General features: G+C 35.4%; 3 protein-coding genes and 1 long non-coding RNA gene across 4 annotated transcripts; 1 reads left to right on the plus strand and 3 right to left on the minus strand.

The window, feature by feature from the left end:
- Positions 1-1,460, plus strand: LOC123203990. The gene has a single exon (XM_044620502.1). It carries the CDS (start codon positions 310-312, stop codon positions 1,279-1,281), a length of 972 nt encoding a protein of 323 aa, XP_044476437.1. The 5' UTR covers positions 1-309; the 3' UTR covers positions 1,282-1,460.
- A 2,578-nt stretch (positions 1,461-4,038) lies between these two features.
- On the minus strand, positions 4,039-4,966 carry LOC123203992. Its single transcript, XR_006499435.1, has 2 exons — positions 4,899-4,966; positions 4,039-4,723 (listed from the first exon to the last, which is right to left on the minus strand). It is a non-coding gene; the product is annotated as an uncharacterized LOC123203992 (long non-coding RNA).
- A 2,224-nt stretch (positions 4,967-7,190) lies between these two features.
- On the minus strand, positions 7,191-8,651 carry LOC123203989 (tubulin-folding cofactor C). The gene has a single exon (XM_044620501.1). It carries the CDS (start codon positions 8,492-8,494, stop codon positions 7,475-7,477), a length of 1,020 nt encoding a protein of 339 aa, XP_044476436.1. The 5' UTR covers positions 8,495-8,651; the 3' UTR covers positions 7,191-7,474.
- Positions 8,652-9,044: 393 nt separating this feature from the next.
- On the minus strand, positions 9,045-16,127 carry LOC123203987 (pentatricopeptide repeat-containing protein At1g62720-like). Its single transcript, XM_044620499.1, has 3 exons — positions 15,981-16,127; positions 14,164-14,210; positions 9,045-12,405 (listed from the first exon to the last, which is right to left on the minus strand). The coding sequence occupies exon 3, from the start codon at positions 12,385-12,387 to the stop codon at positions 10,429-10,431; it is 1,959 nt and encodes a 652-aa protein (XP_044476434.1). The 5' UTR covers positions 12,388-12,405; positions 14,164-14,210; positions 15,981-16,127; the 3' UTR covers positions 9,045-10,428.
- Positions 16,128-17,854: the final 1,727 nt, after the last annotated feature.

Below are 17,854 nucleotides of genomic sequence, written 5' to 3' on the forward strand. Positions count from 1 at the left end.
CATTGCATCAGATCCCCACAAACTAGCTCGACCTTTAACCCTTTTTCCACATAAAACCCTGGCTCAGAAGGCCCCCTCCGTAAGTGTTGTACAGTTGTGCTAGCTACTCTAAATTTTCCCTTTTTGAGCTCTGCTTCTGTAAACAATGAAAGTTTCCTGTTTTTGTCTTCTGGGTTCTCTTTGAAAGCTTCAAAGTTTGCATTTTTACTCGTCTTCAATGGTGGTTTTTAGTCTCCTGTCTTATGACCATAGACACCATTAGAGTTGAAACTTTTTGTAAAAGCTTTTTGGGAAAGTTTCAGGCTGACCATGGGAGATGTTTACAGGAATTTGGAGGCGACTATAGGCAGATTAGAGAGGGTGATTTGTGGAGGAAAGTTGATAATTTTATCAGTTGGGATTGTTTCTACTTTCATTTTGTTCAAAGTGGCCATAATTCCTTACACATTCAACTTGATTTTCTCTATGTTTTCATTTCTTCCAAAGCTTTATACTTTCTTCAGAAGTTGCCTTTCTCCTCCGTATGTTTACATCCTTGTTAACGTCATCATCATCTCCATTGCCGCTTCTTCAACTTTCGCTCAGCAAAAAGGCCCTCAACCTGCGGAAAAGTTCACCAAGGAAGCTGCTTCCAAGACCACCAAAGAGAAATCCCTTTCTGGAAAGAACCAAAACATTCAGAAAAATGAAAACAACCCTCAGCCTCATGATGATGATCCCTGGTTTTTAATGGTTCAACATCATGCTGATGATGAAGTTAAAGAAGAAAACCAAAACCCCACTTTGTCGGCTCTCAAACTCACCGACCCATCTCAAGAAACCGGCTCAACCGCCGCTCTAACAGAAGATTTGATTGAAAAATCCGAGGAGTTTACTCAGGAAACTCTTGAAGACACTTGGAGACTGATCACTGAAGGCCAAGGCAAGCCGCAGAACCGCCTCCTGAAGAAGAGTGGCACGTGGGACACGCCATCCCGGGCTGCCGTCAACGCCGCAAAGGAGGAAAAAACCGGCGGAGATCATGGTGAACACCATCCTGATAGCGATGGTGGTGATGATATTGACAATTCTGAGGAAAACGTCGCGTGGGCCAAACGCGAGCTGAGAAAGTCGGAGACTTTCAGCGACAGGGCGTCTCTGAGGAGGGAGAAATCGATGAGTCAGGAGGAGTTGAATCGGAGAGCCGATGCTTTCATAAAGAAGTTCAACAATGACATGAGGTTGGAGAGGCTGGAGTCTCACCACCGTCGGCTGGCCGCCATGGTTAAACCAAGTGTTTAAGTGGTGTAATCAGTAATTTTTTTTTGAATTATGTAAGCTTAATTAGACGCTTATGCTGCTGGGGGCCTAAATGCAAATTTTTTATATTGTTAGGTTGTGAAGAAAAGTTACCCCTTTTACTGTTACTTTTAAAGTTACTATGTGAAGGCCAATTAGATGATCATCGCCTTTTTCTAGTTTCCAAATCTTTACATTAACTAACTTAATCTGTTAATTTCTGTTAATATCAAATTTTCAACCCCATATAATTGGCACTAGAAGGATTGTGTTGATATCAAATATCTCATATCGAACATGAGATTAGGGTTCCAAATGAATAAAAATTCATTCTCATTTTTCTTCGAAATATGTATTTTTAAAATAAAACTATAAAATCAATAAAAAGTTAAAATAAATACTATCTCACAATTTCAAATAGTTTATTATGTGTGTATCAAAATAATGTTGAAGTGGCAATTTTTGGGATATTGTCAAGTACTCTACCCCTATACTTTGATCGAGGTTGTATTAATATAAAAAATCTTATATTAAATATATTTTAAAGACATTATATTTTTATATAAACTTGTTATTTTTCTTTTCCTAGTGAAACGATTTTAAAGAGAACCATAAAACTATAGAAAGACAAAGTGAATAATATCTCCCCATTTTAAATTAGCTGCTATATGTGAATGGATGCAACATAACTTACAAAGCAACCGAAATGATTATGGTGAATTTCTCTCAAAGGTCTAGTTTATCAAAGATACTAATTTTAATGGCCTAGTTTTAGAGTTAGATTTGAGCCAAATTTGTTCAAACTTAAGAATAAATTTAATTTGAATGGATCAAAAATAAATTTGACTAAAATGAATTTGAATTTAAATTTGAATCTGAAAGTTAAATATTTTCGAATTTAGACTTTAGAGATATTTGACTTGTAAAGTTGTGCGTCTGAAAATTTTTAATATAAATCGATTAAACGATATTATTTTAATTAATATATATTAAAATAATATTATTTTAATCATTTTTCACTTAACCACAATACTAAGATGAATACAAAACTTGATTTGGGCTAAATTTGAACAATTTTAGTGTGAGCTCAAACTTGAATAGAATCCTACTCTTCCTATTTTCATTGCAATAAGATCCACAACCCTTCTATTATTTACTTAAGGCAGCATCTTTCTATTTTGTTTTTATTTTTGTGTGAGTGTTTTAGATGGGTTTTAATTTGTCGTTTATTTGGAACAGAATCAATTGGAACTTTGTTTGTTTAGTGCAAAGATAGGGCCCTGTGCTTTAGAGTTTGTGACACCAGCTTGAAGCCAAAAGAAGCTTTTGGTTTTACCATTTTCATGACAACTATTTCAGTGGCATTGTGCTCTTTAATAACATGTAGTGTCTGCCCAATTGCCCATTCACATTGTTTAATGAATCAACTCTCTTAAATTTTTCACGAAGTGTTTTGCAAAACTGTTTCTATCAGAAAACATTTCAATCAAAGTATCAGCCTAATGGGTTCTATATTGACCAATGACAATGGTTAAACCAGAAAAATGATTTAGGTCCGCAAAAGGGTCACAACAATGTTTTAAAATCCTAGACTAACCGGTTTAATCGATTTGGCTTGAGCCCGTTGGTGGTGATGCTTAGGATGACGATCCAAAGTAGATACAACAAAGGGGTTGGGCCTCAAGTCCCTTTGTAATAACACAGTCTAGAAAGGATAATTGGGTTTACAAAAGTGAAATCGTCTCAATCGTTTAAGCACTTTTTTCATTTAGAGCATATTAAAAATTTTTATTATTAAAATATCCTTGAAAAAATAATCAACAAAATTAGAAAAACAAAATGAAAACTACGTAGATACAGAAAAATGCAAGAGACACTGTTGGATGCCCATGCATGTGAGTTGCTCAGTTTCTCTTGTTGATAGAGCATATAAACAATAGTTGTCTCGACTTATGTATTAGATAAGCCGAAAAGATATAGTTAGAGAAAACAAATCTATCACAATAATCAATAAAATAGAGAGTTTTCTTTAATTGGATATTGCAATTAATAATAGAAAATGATTTTACATCATCTGAAAATATAAATAAAATGTGATTTAAAAAATCAACCTGTAATTTGTGATCCTTGGTTGTATTAATTTGAAAAAAGAATTTAATTAATAAATTTTAACAATTATTTTTAATTTATTTCTTAAAATTAATATAATTAATAGATCAACCTGTTAAAGGTCCGATACGACACGACCCTATAAATTTAGGGTTGTGCTATGGGTCTTGTATTATTTATAGGGCAACCCAATACGAAGACCCATAACTGTGTAGACCTTGGGCTCGACACGACTTGCAAACTTGATGGGGTCATGTTGTAACTAGCATGACACGACCCACTATTGTGTCTACTCCAATGGCTTCAACCATATGATATTAGGCAATGGTTCAACCTAGAAATTTATGACAATTCATGAGTCAAACACCAGTTTACGATCAGAATAAGAATGAAAAATGTGAGATCAACACCATAAATGAATTAAATGAGACTAACATGAGGAATGATGAGATTAACGTAAAAAGTAAATCAAACCAGGTGAAAGACACCAGAAATAATTAGATTGATTAAGGAAATGATGAAATTGATGTAAAAAATAATGATGAGTGATGAGATTGATGCCGAGAGGCAGAAAGTGATGATTTCTCATCGGAAGTAGCTACCACCACGAGGATGAATGATGGAGAAAAAAACCAGAAGAGACTAGTGCAATTAGGGTCTTTAGATCAAGTTTTCATACACTTAAAAGAAAATTTTATTTTAGTCCTCGCACAAACTAAAAATGGCAAAACAAGCCTAAATGTATATCAGTTTAACCCTTAAACAAAATAAAAGACATAAATATCTCTCCTAAACAGTTTATAGGTCCAACCATTGGTCAAACAATCCAACCACCAACTATGACCAACTCTCACTAGGTCAACATCTCGTCTATATACAAAAGCCTTGGGTTACAATTTATAAAACAAGTCCTGGAAGTAGCACATAGAAGGGTCAAAGTGAAAACATGAATTTTTAGGAATGAAGCAGCAGAATCTATGACCCTGTAACCATGATTGCTGTTCCCTTCTTTTTTGACTAATTTCATGGCCCGGTTGGTGAGTTATGATGATCCCGCATTCTGTATATCTAAGTGTGTCCCCTCCATGAAGCTTTTAGTATTTTGAAAAGCATTTGTCCGACAAGAGAGGGAATTCTAAGTACTAAGCCTTTATTACACAAGTTGTTCAAGCCTGTGCCCACCACTCAGCCATTAAAGAAGACGGTTGCTCATTTTGTTCAAATCAAAATTGAACATCTCATGAGTTTCAGGAATTGGCGTTGCAGAGATTCTCAGGATTTTGTTGTGGCAAACATACAACTATGCAGATGACCACAGGATGACCAGAAGAAAGAACTGCAAGATTTTATTGAAAGGATCATTTTCTAAACTATCATAGACGTTTTAGAAAAGGCAAAAGATAAAACAAGGAGAATAAAGAAAAATGGTGTGTATCTAATTAGATCGAATGAAAGATAATTAGGCCAAACCTATTCATCTAGACACATACCAATTTTAATTCCCCACTTACTCTGCAAACTCAAAGAGCATTCCAAACTGATTTGTCCTAGGTGGGTCCTTGGAGACTGTTAAGATCCCAAGTGTAATGTATGAGACTTAGATCCCACATTAGAAAGTATGGGTAACTAGTGTGGGGTTTATATGACCTTGGGCTCTCCCATCTCAATAGCTAGCTTTTGAGGTGTGGTTCTCCTAAGGTTCGTATCATTTGGTATCAAAGCCATCATTATGTCTCCCAGTTGCAATCGTGCGGCACGGGTGGTGACACCGGTATTGCAGTGTTCGCCCGAGGCTAATAGGGAGCTAGCGCACAGCCAGCCGACGTGGGCGCCGGGGCTGCGGAGCATAGTGGTATGTTAGGATCCCAAGTGTAATGTATGAGATTTGGATCCCACATTGGAAAGTATGGGTAACTAGTGTGGAGTATATATGGCCTTGGGCTCTCCCATCTCAATAGCTAGCTTTTGAGGTGTGATTCTCCTAAGGTTCGTATCAGAGACTGTTAATGGGTATGACTCTCCTAGCATGTGGTGTCCTTGAGCATTCCAAACTCAAGCTTGTGGTGAGAATGCTCCTTTGCTTGATCTCCAACAGGGCCCTATGCTTTAGACCCTGAAAAAATCTCCATGCTTCACAAGTGAAGCCTTGAGGAGGACTATGTCACCATGGTGTTTCCGGTAGTAATAGTGACGAGCCAGCAGAAACTGGGATTGTGTATTGCTCAAATGATGGTCGGCCAGAATACTACACAAGAAGTTGGAAGTTGAAAAGGAACCAGGTGGAGCAGCCAAAATTTGTGTCTCATTCCTGCTGCTTCATTCTCCAGAATGCAGGGTTGCTCACTGGCATATCATGATTGGCTAAGTCAGAAACAAAAGTTCAGTTCAATATATTGTCTATATGAAGAACATCAAATAAAAGAACCTGATATTGTCGACAAATCATTTTCCCACATCCTTCAGCCTTTCACTTCTGAAACATCTTACACTAGCAATAAGTTGACTTCTAACACAATATTGCCACTGATATTGATCATTTGTCAAACCAACCGTGTTTCCTCTCTCCAATCCAGAAAAATGACATAAATAAGGTGATGCAAAATATACAATGGTAGAGGAAACAGATCGCAAAGTGAAGATTTGTAGTAGAAGCTACAGCAGTGAATTGCTGCTCATCAGTTTTTAATGTGATAAAAACTGAGAACTGATTTTAGAATAAACTTGCATCATAATTGACTAACCCATTCTCACGAGCTTATGAAGATGTGCAATAACAAAAACAGATAGACCAGCATCTTGCAACAAATGCATCTCACATAGGTGCGAAAAAAGTTCTAATGCCCTACTTTGCATATCAATATGACAGAAAATCCTCAAATCTTAACAGAATATCAATATGCTTACATACTGTCAAATCTTACAAAAATGTAAAATTAGGAACTCCACTCAACATTCTAAATGAAAAGAACTAAAATACAAGAAAGCAGGGGAAAAAGGTGAATGACAAACTAACCTTTTCTACAGTCAGACCACATATAACTAACCATTTAATTCAATCACCTCATCTTCAATTTTACCTGCTATTTTGGCTTTGACCTCCTCTTGTTTTTTTTTTTTTTTCCTGTTCTTTGCCATAATTCTAATAATGAAGTGTAGTTTTCAACAATGTGAATAAGAGCACTTGATCAGCAAGGTGAATTAATAGGGACTTGAATCACATTGAATTTCTCTAACCATATTAAATCAAAAGTTGTTTTCTTTTCTGCTTCTGTGTTTTTTATTTTCTGTAGATCTTCAATCCAAACAACGTTGAATTCTGAGTAATTTCTTTGTTGTCTGCATCTCTACACGAGGTACAGTCCATAACTGACTTTTCACATTGTGAAAATCATCAATTGCAACAATGAGAAATTCATTCATGTAACATCTTTTGGCTCAACAAGGAATCACCTTTAAGCATCTTTTCAATTGTATAGACTTATAGATGGATGAATGAAGGGCTAGTTAAATGGACATCCACAATTTGATGTCATATCATATAAGCTACATGCTTTTGTAAATTAGCAACAACATGATGAAAATTTCCCTAGAATTATATTTTAATCAGCACATAAGTTACAACCAAATATAAGAATACATTAAAATGAAATCGATTCAAAGGAAAACTTATAAAATCCCTATTAATTGTTTACATTAGCTTAAACCTAATTTATCCCTGAAAAATAATCAGTAATACCTAATAATCTGTTTACTTATTCCATCACCTGGCAACGCATGATGTACAGCAACAACAAATAAAGGAGTAGAGACAATGTTGCCCATTTTATTCTCCATAATTCATCAGTTCAAATCATTCATCTTTTTTTTGTCACATCTCTTGAAATCAGAAAGGGAATAAAGAACTAAATCCTTATTACCATACTTTGCACTACACAGAAAATCAAAATTACCTAATACAGCAATCAAATTCCAAATCCTGTAGATTTCAGTTGCTCCCAAAAGTTCAAAGCCGCCAGACTCAATGAAAGGACTTTGATCAGTACCCTAGCATTAAATCAAATTCACCTAAACGAGATCTTAGCTTTAGCTAACTTGCATCATTCCCACATCCCAAATCCGCCAGATCAACAGTCCCAACCCTCTCCTCCTCCGGCAGAACTGACCAATTAGGACTTTGCACAGCTCTCAACCACTTGAAATCGTCCACATTACCCCATTGCCCTGTCTCCTCAATCAACCCCGCCGCCTCTAAATCCTCCTCAATCCCTTCATAATTCAAACAATATGGCCCAAATCTAACCCCATTACAATCCTCAATAATCGGCCTACTCCTCACTCTCAAATAAAAATCACATCTTTTTGCAAAATGAATCCTAATCTGATGCGAAGCCAAAACCAATACACAATCCTCAACTTCTTCAATCAAAATCGATCCCGTCACAGGAGCCGCATAAACTTTACAACCCTTCAATTTATTAAAAAACAAAGCGTTAACACAGCCTACCAATCTCACCTCACACGAGTCCAAACCCGATAATGTAAATTCCCCGATTTCAGAACACTTAAAGTCTTGGAACAATACTTCATTTTGTTTATCTCGAAAACCCGGGGATTCACGAACCGGGAAATTAAATTTTAATTCAGTTTCATTTGGTGTCGAAACAACATCATTTTGTAAGATCTGGCTTTGGGTTTGGGTTCTGGTAGGTTTGCTTTTGAATGAAAATTTCTTTCTGGGGATCAACTGTGCCGATAAGTTTTCTAGATTTTGCTTCAAATCCGAGATAGTTCTGAGAGATGATCGGACTTCGTAGGAGGGGAGAGAGTAGGAGTTCTCGGCGACGAGTTTTTCGAGAGTGGATATGGCATCGGAGATGACGGTCAGACGAGAAGGGTCAGTGGTGGTTTGGAGTTGAGAAATAATGGAGTTTTTGGAGTCGTTGAAGCGGGAGAGGAAAGTGGAGGTGGTTGAGTCAGTCGAATCAAGTTTGCGAGTTTCTAAACGAGTTTGGTGGCGATTTGAGAGACGCTCAAGCATCATTTGGTGCTTCTTTTGCAAATTTTGATCTGGGATTTGGAGGATTTTAGGGTTTTCTTGATCTTCCATCTCAGAAATGACGAAATCAGAAGAATGCGACTTAAGAGTGTCAGGAAGATGCGATAAGGTAATAAATTGTGGTGTTGCGTTTGTAAAACCCCTTTGATAATGACAATTACTCCTAACGCCCTACATTAGGTCCGGACCGGACTGACCAGCAGTGATAAATTCGATCAGAATTATGGGTGAAACTCATTTTAACTATAAGATCACATTACATTACATTGAGAATTGAATCGGGTGAATCATCCTGACTTGTTTTTTGTTTGTTAAGTCAACCGGGATCAATCCAACTATCATACTTGTAACATGATTAAACCCTATTTTTAAAATGAGAATTAATGGTTTGCACAAGACGTTGACTAAGACAGGATTGAGGTCTAAGTATCATTGAAGTCTAATTTTAATGTCTAACTTATATCATGTATACACCACAAATATGAGTGGAATAAATTTGATTGAGAACGATTACAAATTGAGCAATGATATTTATACTCAATTTTATATGCGTATTACTTTATTTTCTATTCAAACTCAACCATATCATCTAGGTACTGTGTGCTCATATTTCTCTCCATTGAAAACAACACTTTTTGTAAAGCCATGAGATACTCTTGATAGCCTGAAAAATCATCTAAGCAAAGTTTCATACATTCCTCTTTTGATGAATGTTAAGTGAAATTGAGATCAAATCCTAGAAATCAAATTTTGAACCTTTGATGAATGTCATTTGGAGTTTGAAGTTAAACTTCTGTCGATGATAATCATGCACCCTTTTATTCGAATCACCTGGCTCAGTTACCTTGAACCATGGAGGGCATGAACACTTCGGCTTATCTTGTGCATAAGTACAGTTCCCATTTCTCCCACAGACTCCATGAACTTGACACTGCTGTAGAACACATTTAACCATCCAGAGTCATGGCTCATTGAAGCTATAGAGCACTGAATTGCAGTCTATAACTTGACAAGAAATTGCCTCTTTCATCTGAAACAACCACTCCACTACTGTTTTACATTTTTCTTCCATTTTGGAACACATCCTTATCAGGATCAGGCCAACACACACTTGAAATATCCGCAGCATCACACATCAGCATCAACACATATTCATCATTAAAATATAAGCTAAAGTACCCAGAAGCAAAAACTCCTGGTCCAGATATAGAATCCAATTTTCTTGTCTTTGTAAAGGGTGGTTTGTATGCAAAGCTTCAAGTTTGCCATAGAATGCTAGATTTATATCCTTCAGAACAAGATTTCCAGATTCCAAAAGCTCAACTCTATCAGCATCAGTAAAGGAGGTGTTAATAGTCCATATCACTGAGCCATCAACAGCCTGCAGGACCATATCACCATTTTGTTGCAAAGAAACTTTTGAGCCCTTGCCATTGAATGGTCTCTCAGAGTCAGCCATCCAAACAACAGTTGAATCTTTTGATTTGGTGAACCAGATTGAAATTATGGATAAATCTGGCATCACATTTCTGTCCATTTTGTGAAGAAGTCAATCACTTCAGCTGCCTCATTATTTTGTAAGAAACCTCTCATAAGCATATCGAATGTAACAACCCTTCTTTTCCATATTTGATAAATAATCATATGCCTTTTCCAGTTTCCCTTCTTAACAAAAGCCATGTATTAAGATGTTATATGTCACAATGGTTGGAATCAAGACTTCATGAAGCAGCTTCTGAAATAGCTCCCAAGCAATTCCGAGCATCCCTTTTTCCACAAGCCATCATCAGCCTCTTGTTGGCTTTTGGACAGGAAATAAAATCACTTGCTTGTATAGGTTCACTGCATTCTCTGCTTTCTTATTCTTGCTGTAGGCACTGATCAAAGTATTATAACTAACAACATCAGACTTACACCTCTGGCTCTCATAAGAAATTAGCAGCTCCCTTGCATCATCAATCTGCCCATCAAGCAATAACCATGCATCATCTGTTTGGTTGCAAACCTCTTTTAATCATCAATGCAAACAATCCATTAGCTTCCTTCATCTTCCCTACATTGCAGAACCCATTAATCAATATAGTATACGTTATTACATCAGGCTGCAGACATCTTTGACTCATCAATTCCAAAAACCCATTAGCTTCCTCCATCTTTCCCACCTTACAAAACCCACTTATCAAAGTAGTAAACGTCATCACATCAGGCTGCAAACCTCTTTGAGTCATTAATTCTAAGTACCTATTAGCATCCTCCATCTTCCCCTCCTTACAAAACCCATTTATTATTGCATTAAAAGTCACCACATCAAGCTGCAAACCTTTCTGACTCATCAATTCCAACAACTCATTAACTTTCTCAATATTTCCCACCTTGCAAAGCCCACTTATCAACGTAGTAAACGTAACCACATCAGGCTGCAAACCTCTTTGAGACATCATTTCAAATAACTCATTAGCTTTCTCCATCTTCCCCACCTTGCAAAACCCATCTATCAATGTAGTAAATGTCACCACATCAGGCAACAAACCTCTTTGAGTCATCATTTCAAACAACCCATTAGCTTCTTCCATCTTGCCCACCTTGCAAAGCCCACTTATCAATGTGGTAAATGTCACCACATCAGGTAGCAAACCTTTTTGAGTCATCATTTCAAACAACCCAATAGCTTTCTCTATCTTCCCCACCTTGCAAAATCCATTTATCATTGTATTAAAAGTCACCCATTTAGGCCGCATATCTTTTTGTCTCATCATTTCCATCAATCCATTAGCTTCCTCCACCTTTCCCACCTTGCAAAGCCCACTTATCAATGTAGAAATCGTCACCACATCAGGTTGTAAACCTCTTTGAGTCATCATTTCAAACAACCCGTTAGCTTCCTCCATCTTTCCCATCTTGCAAAAGCCACTTATCAGAGTTGTAAATGTCACCACATTAGGTTGCAAACCTTTTTGAGACATTAATTCAAAATACGTATTAGCATCCTTCATCTTCCCAACCTTACAAAGCCCATTTATTATAGTATTAAAAGTCACCACATCAAGCTGCAAACCCCTCTGACTCATCAATTCCAACAACCCATTAGTTTCCTCAATCTTCCCGACCTTACAAAATCCACTTATCAATGTATTAAATGTCACTACATCAGGTTGCAAACCTCTTTCCCTCATCAATTCTAACAACCCATTAGCTTCCTCCATCTTTCCCACCTTGCAAAGTCCACTTATCAAAGTATTAAACGTCACCACATCAGGCTGCAAACCTCTTTGAATCATTAACTCCAAATACCTATTAGCAAGCTCCATCTTCCCCTCCTTACAAAGCCCATTTATTATTGTATTAAAAGTCACCACATCAAGTTGCAAACCTCTTTGACTCATCAATTCCAACAACCCATTAGCTTCTTCCATCTTCCCCACCTTGCAAAGTCCACTTATCAATGTAGTATATGTCACCACATCAGGCTGCAAAGCTCTTTGATTCATCAATTCCAACAACCCATTAGCTTCTTTCATCTTCCCCTCTTTGCAAAGCCCATTTATCAATGTAGTAAACGTCATCACATTAGGTTGCAAACCTTGATTTTCCATCTCACTAAACAGGAGCGAAGCCTCCTCCAAATTTCCCACGAAACAACAACCGTATATTAGAGAGGTGCAAACAACTACATCTGGCTTAATTCCCTTACCCCTCATTTCCAAAAACAATTCTTTTGCCTTCTCTATCAACCCATCTTTACAAAGACCATCAATAATACTACTATAACAAAAAATACCAGGCTTGCAGATAACGCCCCCTTCACCATTCCCATCAGCCATTTGTTCAAGTAATTTAAGGGCAATAGCCGTGTTCCCTGTTTGACACAACCCGTTAATCAAAGTTCCATATGTAATCTCGTTGGGCCTCACTCCAAAGGCAACCATTTTCTTCAGAAACTCCATAGCCTCCGTACTCCTATTCTGCAAACACAAACCTTTAATCAAAGAAGTCAAACTCACAGCATTTGGGGTAAAACCCCACCTCAAAATCCTCCCAAAAACAACAAAACCATCACAAACTCGACCTACATTACTAAAACAATTAATTAAAATATTCAGAGTAATAAAATCCGGCAACAACCCAATCGAATGCACTCTCTTGTAAAGCAAAATAACATCTTCATAGAGCTTATTCTTAGCAAGGGCTCCAAACAACAGATTAAATGATGACATAGGAGGACTGGGTTTCATTTGAATCATGTATCGAAAGAAATAGCGTGCTTCATCTAGAGTAATATTACCTTCTTTACAATCTTTTTTAAGGAATTTATTAAGCTGGGCTACCGAATTTTCTGGTATAGTAGTAGTTACTTTACCTGGTTTTGTGAATGAAGGAGGAGGAGAAGGAAAAAGACGGATCAAGCTTTTGAGCGCCATTTCGGCGTCGGCGTTTTTTGGATATTTTGGGGCTTAATCGGGCGTAGTCCGCCGTTCGTTTATATAAAAATTAGTAATTCTGTTATGAATTTACAATACTAACCTTCCTTGTACTATCTTTCCCCTTAACCTAAAAATAATTCACATTTTAAGTTATTAATTATTATAACATAAAAGCTTTCTTTAATTTTTATTCTATACTGAATCTCACTTAAATTATATTTATAGCAAAATTAATTTAAAATAGTCGTCAGTTTCACATTCCCAAGAACCGGGACAATCCTCGAAACTCTCCTCAAAACCATCCTCTTGTAGGGGGTGAATCTAAACCTAATCGAGCTCAAATTACGTCAAGCTCGAGCCTAAACTTAAGTTTAATAAACTCTATCTTATATCAGTTCGAATTTAATTCAGTTTAAGAAAAATATAACTCAAGTTTGATTTGAGTTTAACTATAATTCAAATTGAGTTTGATTTAGTACTTAACTTATTTAAAACAAGGTCATTTTGATATGTATTAATTAAAACTATGTTGTTTTAACCTATTTGAATTGACCCTTTTAAAACTCACAAACTTAGCAAATCGAACACCCTCCAAACTTGAGTTAGAGCTCAAGCTCGAACTTGAGCTCATTAAAGCCAAGCTCATTTCAGCTTGTTCTAACCGAGCTAGCAAACGAGCTTAAGATGGTTCGATTTGAATACAACCCTAATATTCCCCTGCTATAAAGAATTACCATATTAAGAATCACCACTACCTAGGAAGATTCATAGCCCACTCTGGAGCTATTTAACCCTTAGTACCAGGAATCCTGGAGACTTCTGAAGTTTGCCCCTCTGGAACAACTTAGCCAGCCCTTAGCTGTTCCCAAGCAACTTTAAACCTCTTCCCACCCAAGATGAATTTCTGAAGAGAATAATTGTTTGTCAAGAGAAAAACTTTCAATATACTCAGAGACTCAGTCCGTGACTGTCTTCTGAACAAAATCCCTACATTCTCACCGGGTTCATGTGACAGATTTTTCCAATTATAATGACTTCAACCCAAAATGTTTCTTGTCCTTGATATGCATCTCCAGGTCTCTTTTCAGAGATTGCTCTTTCATCATCTAATCCTCAAAATTTTGTGTTGCCTTTTTGAGTTCAAGGTAACTAAATCTATCGGCTTGAAAGTGCGCAATATCCATCTTCAATTCAGAAAAAGGAGTAACCATCCTGACACTAGAACTAAAATTTCAATTGCACCAAGAACAAATGCAAAGATGAAGAAGCAAATCCATAAGAATTTCTGACCAGACTCACCAGGAAAGCAATACATAGATGTGTGATGATGTATACTCTCCAAATATCTTGACCTCATTGCAAAAAGAAGCAATTGAAATAATAAGCAATCAGAATTCAGGTGACTAGCAACATATTGAAATAAGCAAATATACACAGACACACACACAATCATATGTGCAGACTTATAATCAAAGGATGCTACATAGAAAATAGCATCACTTATAACATAAACTTACAGACATTCACAACATAGCAAATAGTTTGTATGGTCAATGGCATCAACATTTATCATGTCAGCTTCTTGTAGGCTTTTGGACAGCAAATGAACGAAGCAACTTCCAACATTTTCAAAATAATTTAAATATTATTACTAGCAACATCTGACTTAGACTTTTTGCTCTCCAAAGAGATTAGCAGCTCCCTTGCATGATCAAATCTGCCCATCAAGCAATAACCATCCATCAAAGCAGTCCAAGCAATTGTATTTGGTTGCAAACCTCTTTTAATCATCAATCCCAACAATCCATTAGCTTCCTCCATCTTTCCCACCTAGCAAAGCCCATTTATCATTGCACTAAACATCACCACATCAGGCTGCAAACCTCTTTGAGCCATCGTTTCAAACATCCCATTACCTTCTTCCATCTTCCCTCGTTGAAAAGCCCATTTATCATTGTAGTAAAAGTTACTACATTAGGCTGCAAACCTCTTTCACTCATCAATTCCAACAACCCATTAGCCTCCACCATCTTCCCTATCTTGCAAAACCCTCTTATTTATGTAGTAAGTGTCACCACATCAGGCTGCAAACCTCTTTGAGTCATCATTTCGAACAACCCAGTAGCTTCCTCCATCTTCCCCTCCTTGCAAAGCCCATTTATCATTGCAGTAAAAGTCACCACATCAGAATGCAAAACTTTTTGAGTCATCATTTCAAACAACCTATAAGCTTCATCCATCTTCCCCACTTTGCAAAGCCCACTTATCTATGTAGTAAATGTCACCAGATTAGGTTGTAAACCTCTTTGAGTCATTAATTCCAAATGCCTACTAGCTTCCTCCATCTTCCCCTTCTTGCAAAGCCCACTTATTATTGCATTAAAAGTCACCACATTAGGCTGCACACCTTGATTTTCGATCTCAACGAGAAAGTGCTCAGCCTCCTCCAAATTTTCCACAGAACACCGACCATTAACTAGTGAGGTGCACACAGCCGCATTGGCTCAATTCCCTTACCCCTTACCCCTTATTTCCAAAAATAACTTTTTAGCCTTATCTACCAACCTATCTTTACAAAGACCATCGATAACACTACTATAACAAAATTTATCAGGCTTACAGATAACACCCCCTTCACCATTCCCATTAGCCATTTCTTCCAGTAATTTAAGTGCATCAGTCGTGTTCCCTGTTCTACACAACCCATCAATCAAAGTTGCATGAGTGGTCTCGTTAGAACTAATCCCAAATACAACCATTTTCTTTAGAAACTCCATAGCCTCCATACTCCTATTCTTCAAACACAAACCTTTAATCAAAAAAATTCAAAGTCCTAGCATCTGGGTTACAACCCCACCTCAAAATTCTACCAAAAACAACAAAACCATCATAAACACGAGCCGCATTACAAAAGCAATAAATTAAAATACTAAAAGTAAATAAATCCAGCAACAACCCAATTGAATCCACTCTCTTATAAAGCAAAATAACTTCTTTATAAAACTTATTCTTAGCAAGGGCTCCAAACAACAGATTAAATGATAACATCGGAGGAGTGCGTTTCATTTGAATCACGTATCCAAAGAAATAGAGCGCTTCATCTACAGTAATATTACCTTCTTTGCAATCATTATGAAGGAATTTATTGAGCTGGAATGCTTTACGATCTTCTGGTATAGTTGTAGTTCGTTTACCTGGTTTTGCGAATGAAGAAAGAGAAGAAGAAAAACGACGAATCAAGCAATCAAGCTCTTGAGCACCATTTCAGCATCAGCCTTTATGGATTTTCTTTGGGGTTCAATCATGGCTTAGTCTTTTGTGTGGGTCTACATGTGAATTAATTTAGGGTTCGGCCTTAAAAATATTGTCAACCTTAGTTGCATAAATAGGGTTATTAATTAAAATAGACAAGAAATTTTCTACTTATACCTTTTTAGGCAAACACACAGTAGTTTTATTTTTATAAGTAAATTGTTTTGTAACTCTGAAAATACACTCCCAGCCCTGTAGGTGTAGGCGCTGGAAGGAAGGTATGGTGCACGTGGTACGTGCGAAGTGCGTGCGGTGGGTGCATAGTGCACACGGTGCATGCCCAGTGTGCAGTGCGTATAGAGTGCGCGCACTCTCATATAATATATATAAACAACTGCGCGCACACTTTCTTTTATATATATATATATATATATATATATATATATATATATATATATATATTAAATAATATAATATAATATTTAAAAAATATAATAAATAAATAAATATTAAATATTATAATATTTAATATAATATACATAAATAATAATAATAATAATAATTTTTAAATATATATTATATTATTTAAAAATTATTATTATTATTTATATATATTATATTTAATATTATAATATTTAATATAATATATATAAATAATAATAATAATAATTTTTAAATATATATTATATTATTTTATATATATTATATTATAATATTATATATATATATATAATATATATTTAAATATTATTATTATTATTTATGTATATTATATTAAATATTATATTATATAATTAATATATATATATATAATATATTTAAATATTATTATTATTATTTATGTATATTATATTAAATATTATATTATTTAATTAATATATATATATATATATAATATTTAAATATTATTATTATTATTTATGTATATTATATTAAATATTATATTATTTAATTAATATATATATATATATAAGAAAGGATGCGCGCACTGCACGTACCCCCGCACTCTGTACGCACCGCGCGCATTTCGCACGCACCGCATGCACAACACCTTCCTTTCAGCGCCTACACCTACAAGGCTAGGAGGGTATTTTTAGAGTTACAAAAAATTTGCTTATAAAAGTAAAACTACTGTGTGTTTGCCTGAAAAAGTATAAGCGGAAAAGTTTTTGCTTATTTTAATTAATATCCCGCATAAATATTACCCAAAATTAAGTATATGTGTCAATTTCTTACCTAAAATAATCTTTATTAATGAAACAATAATTAAAATTACAATTTTCTCCCTATTATTTCATTTTTTGAATTATTATCATACCTTAAATTAACAAAAGATAAAAAATGACTTTTTAAAAATTTCAATTATATAAAAAGCCTCTTATTATTAATTATTTTTACTCTCATTTTTTTTTCTCTTTTCTTGTAAATAAAAATATTTTTGTTGTAAAATTGTATATTTAGGATAAACTATACATTTTGAAAATATGGAGTCTTTTTTAATTTGTAGAGGGTGTTTGGAAATTTAAAAAAAAGTTTAAGGTCTTTCAAGAATTTTAAAATATTAAGCTACTCTCAATAGTTTAAAAAATCATAATTATACTTCAAAAAAATTGAATATAAAACAATAAATTATAAATGTAAACATTATATTAAAGTGGTTTGGAAAAATTCCAGAAATTAATTCACCAGTTTTTAAAACTTTTCTAAGGGTGAATCAATGCACTGTAGTATTGAATAA

The sequence above is a fragment of the Mangifera indica genome, chromosome 20, assembly GCF_011075055.1.
Source record: "Mangifera indica cultivar Alphonso chromosome 20, CATAS_Mindica_2.1, whole genome shotgun sequence".
NCBI lineage: Eukaryota > Viridiplantae > Streptophyta > Magnoliopsida > Sapindales > Anacardiaceae > Mangifera > Mangifera indica.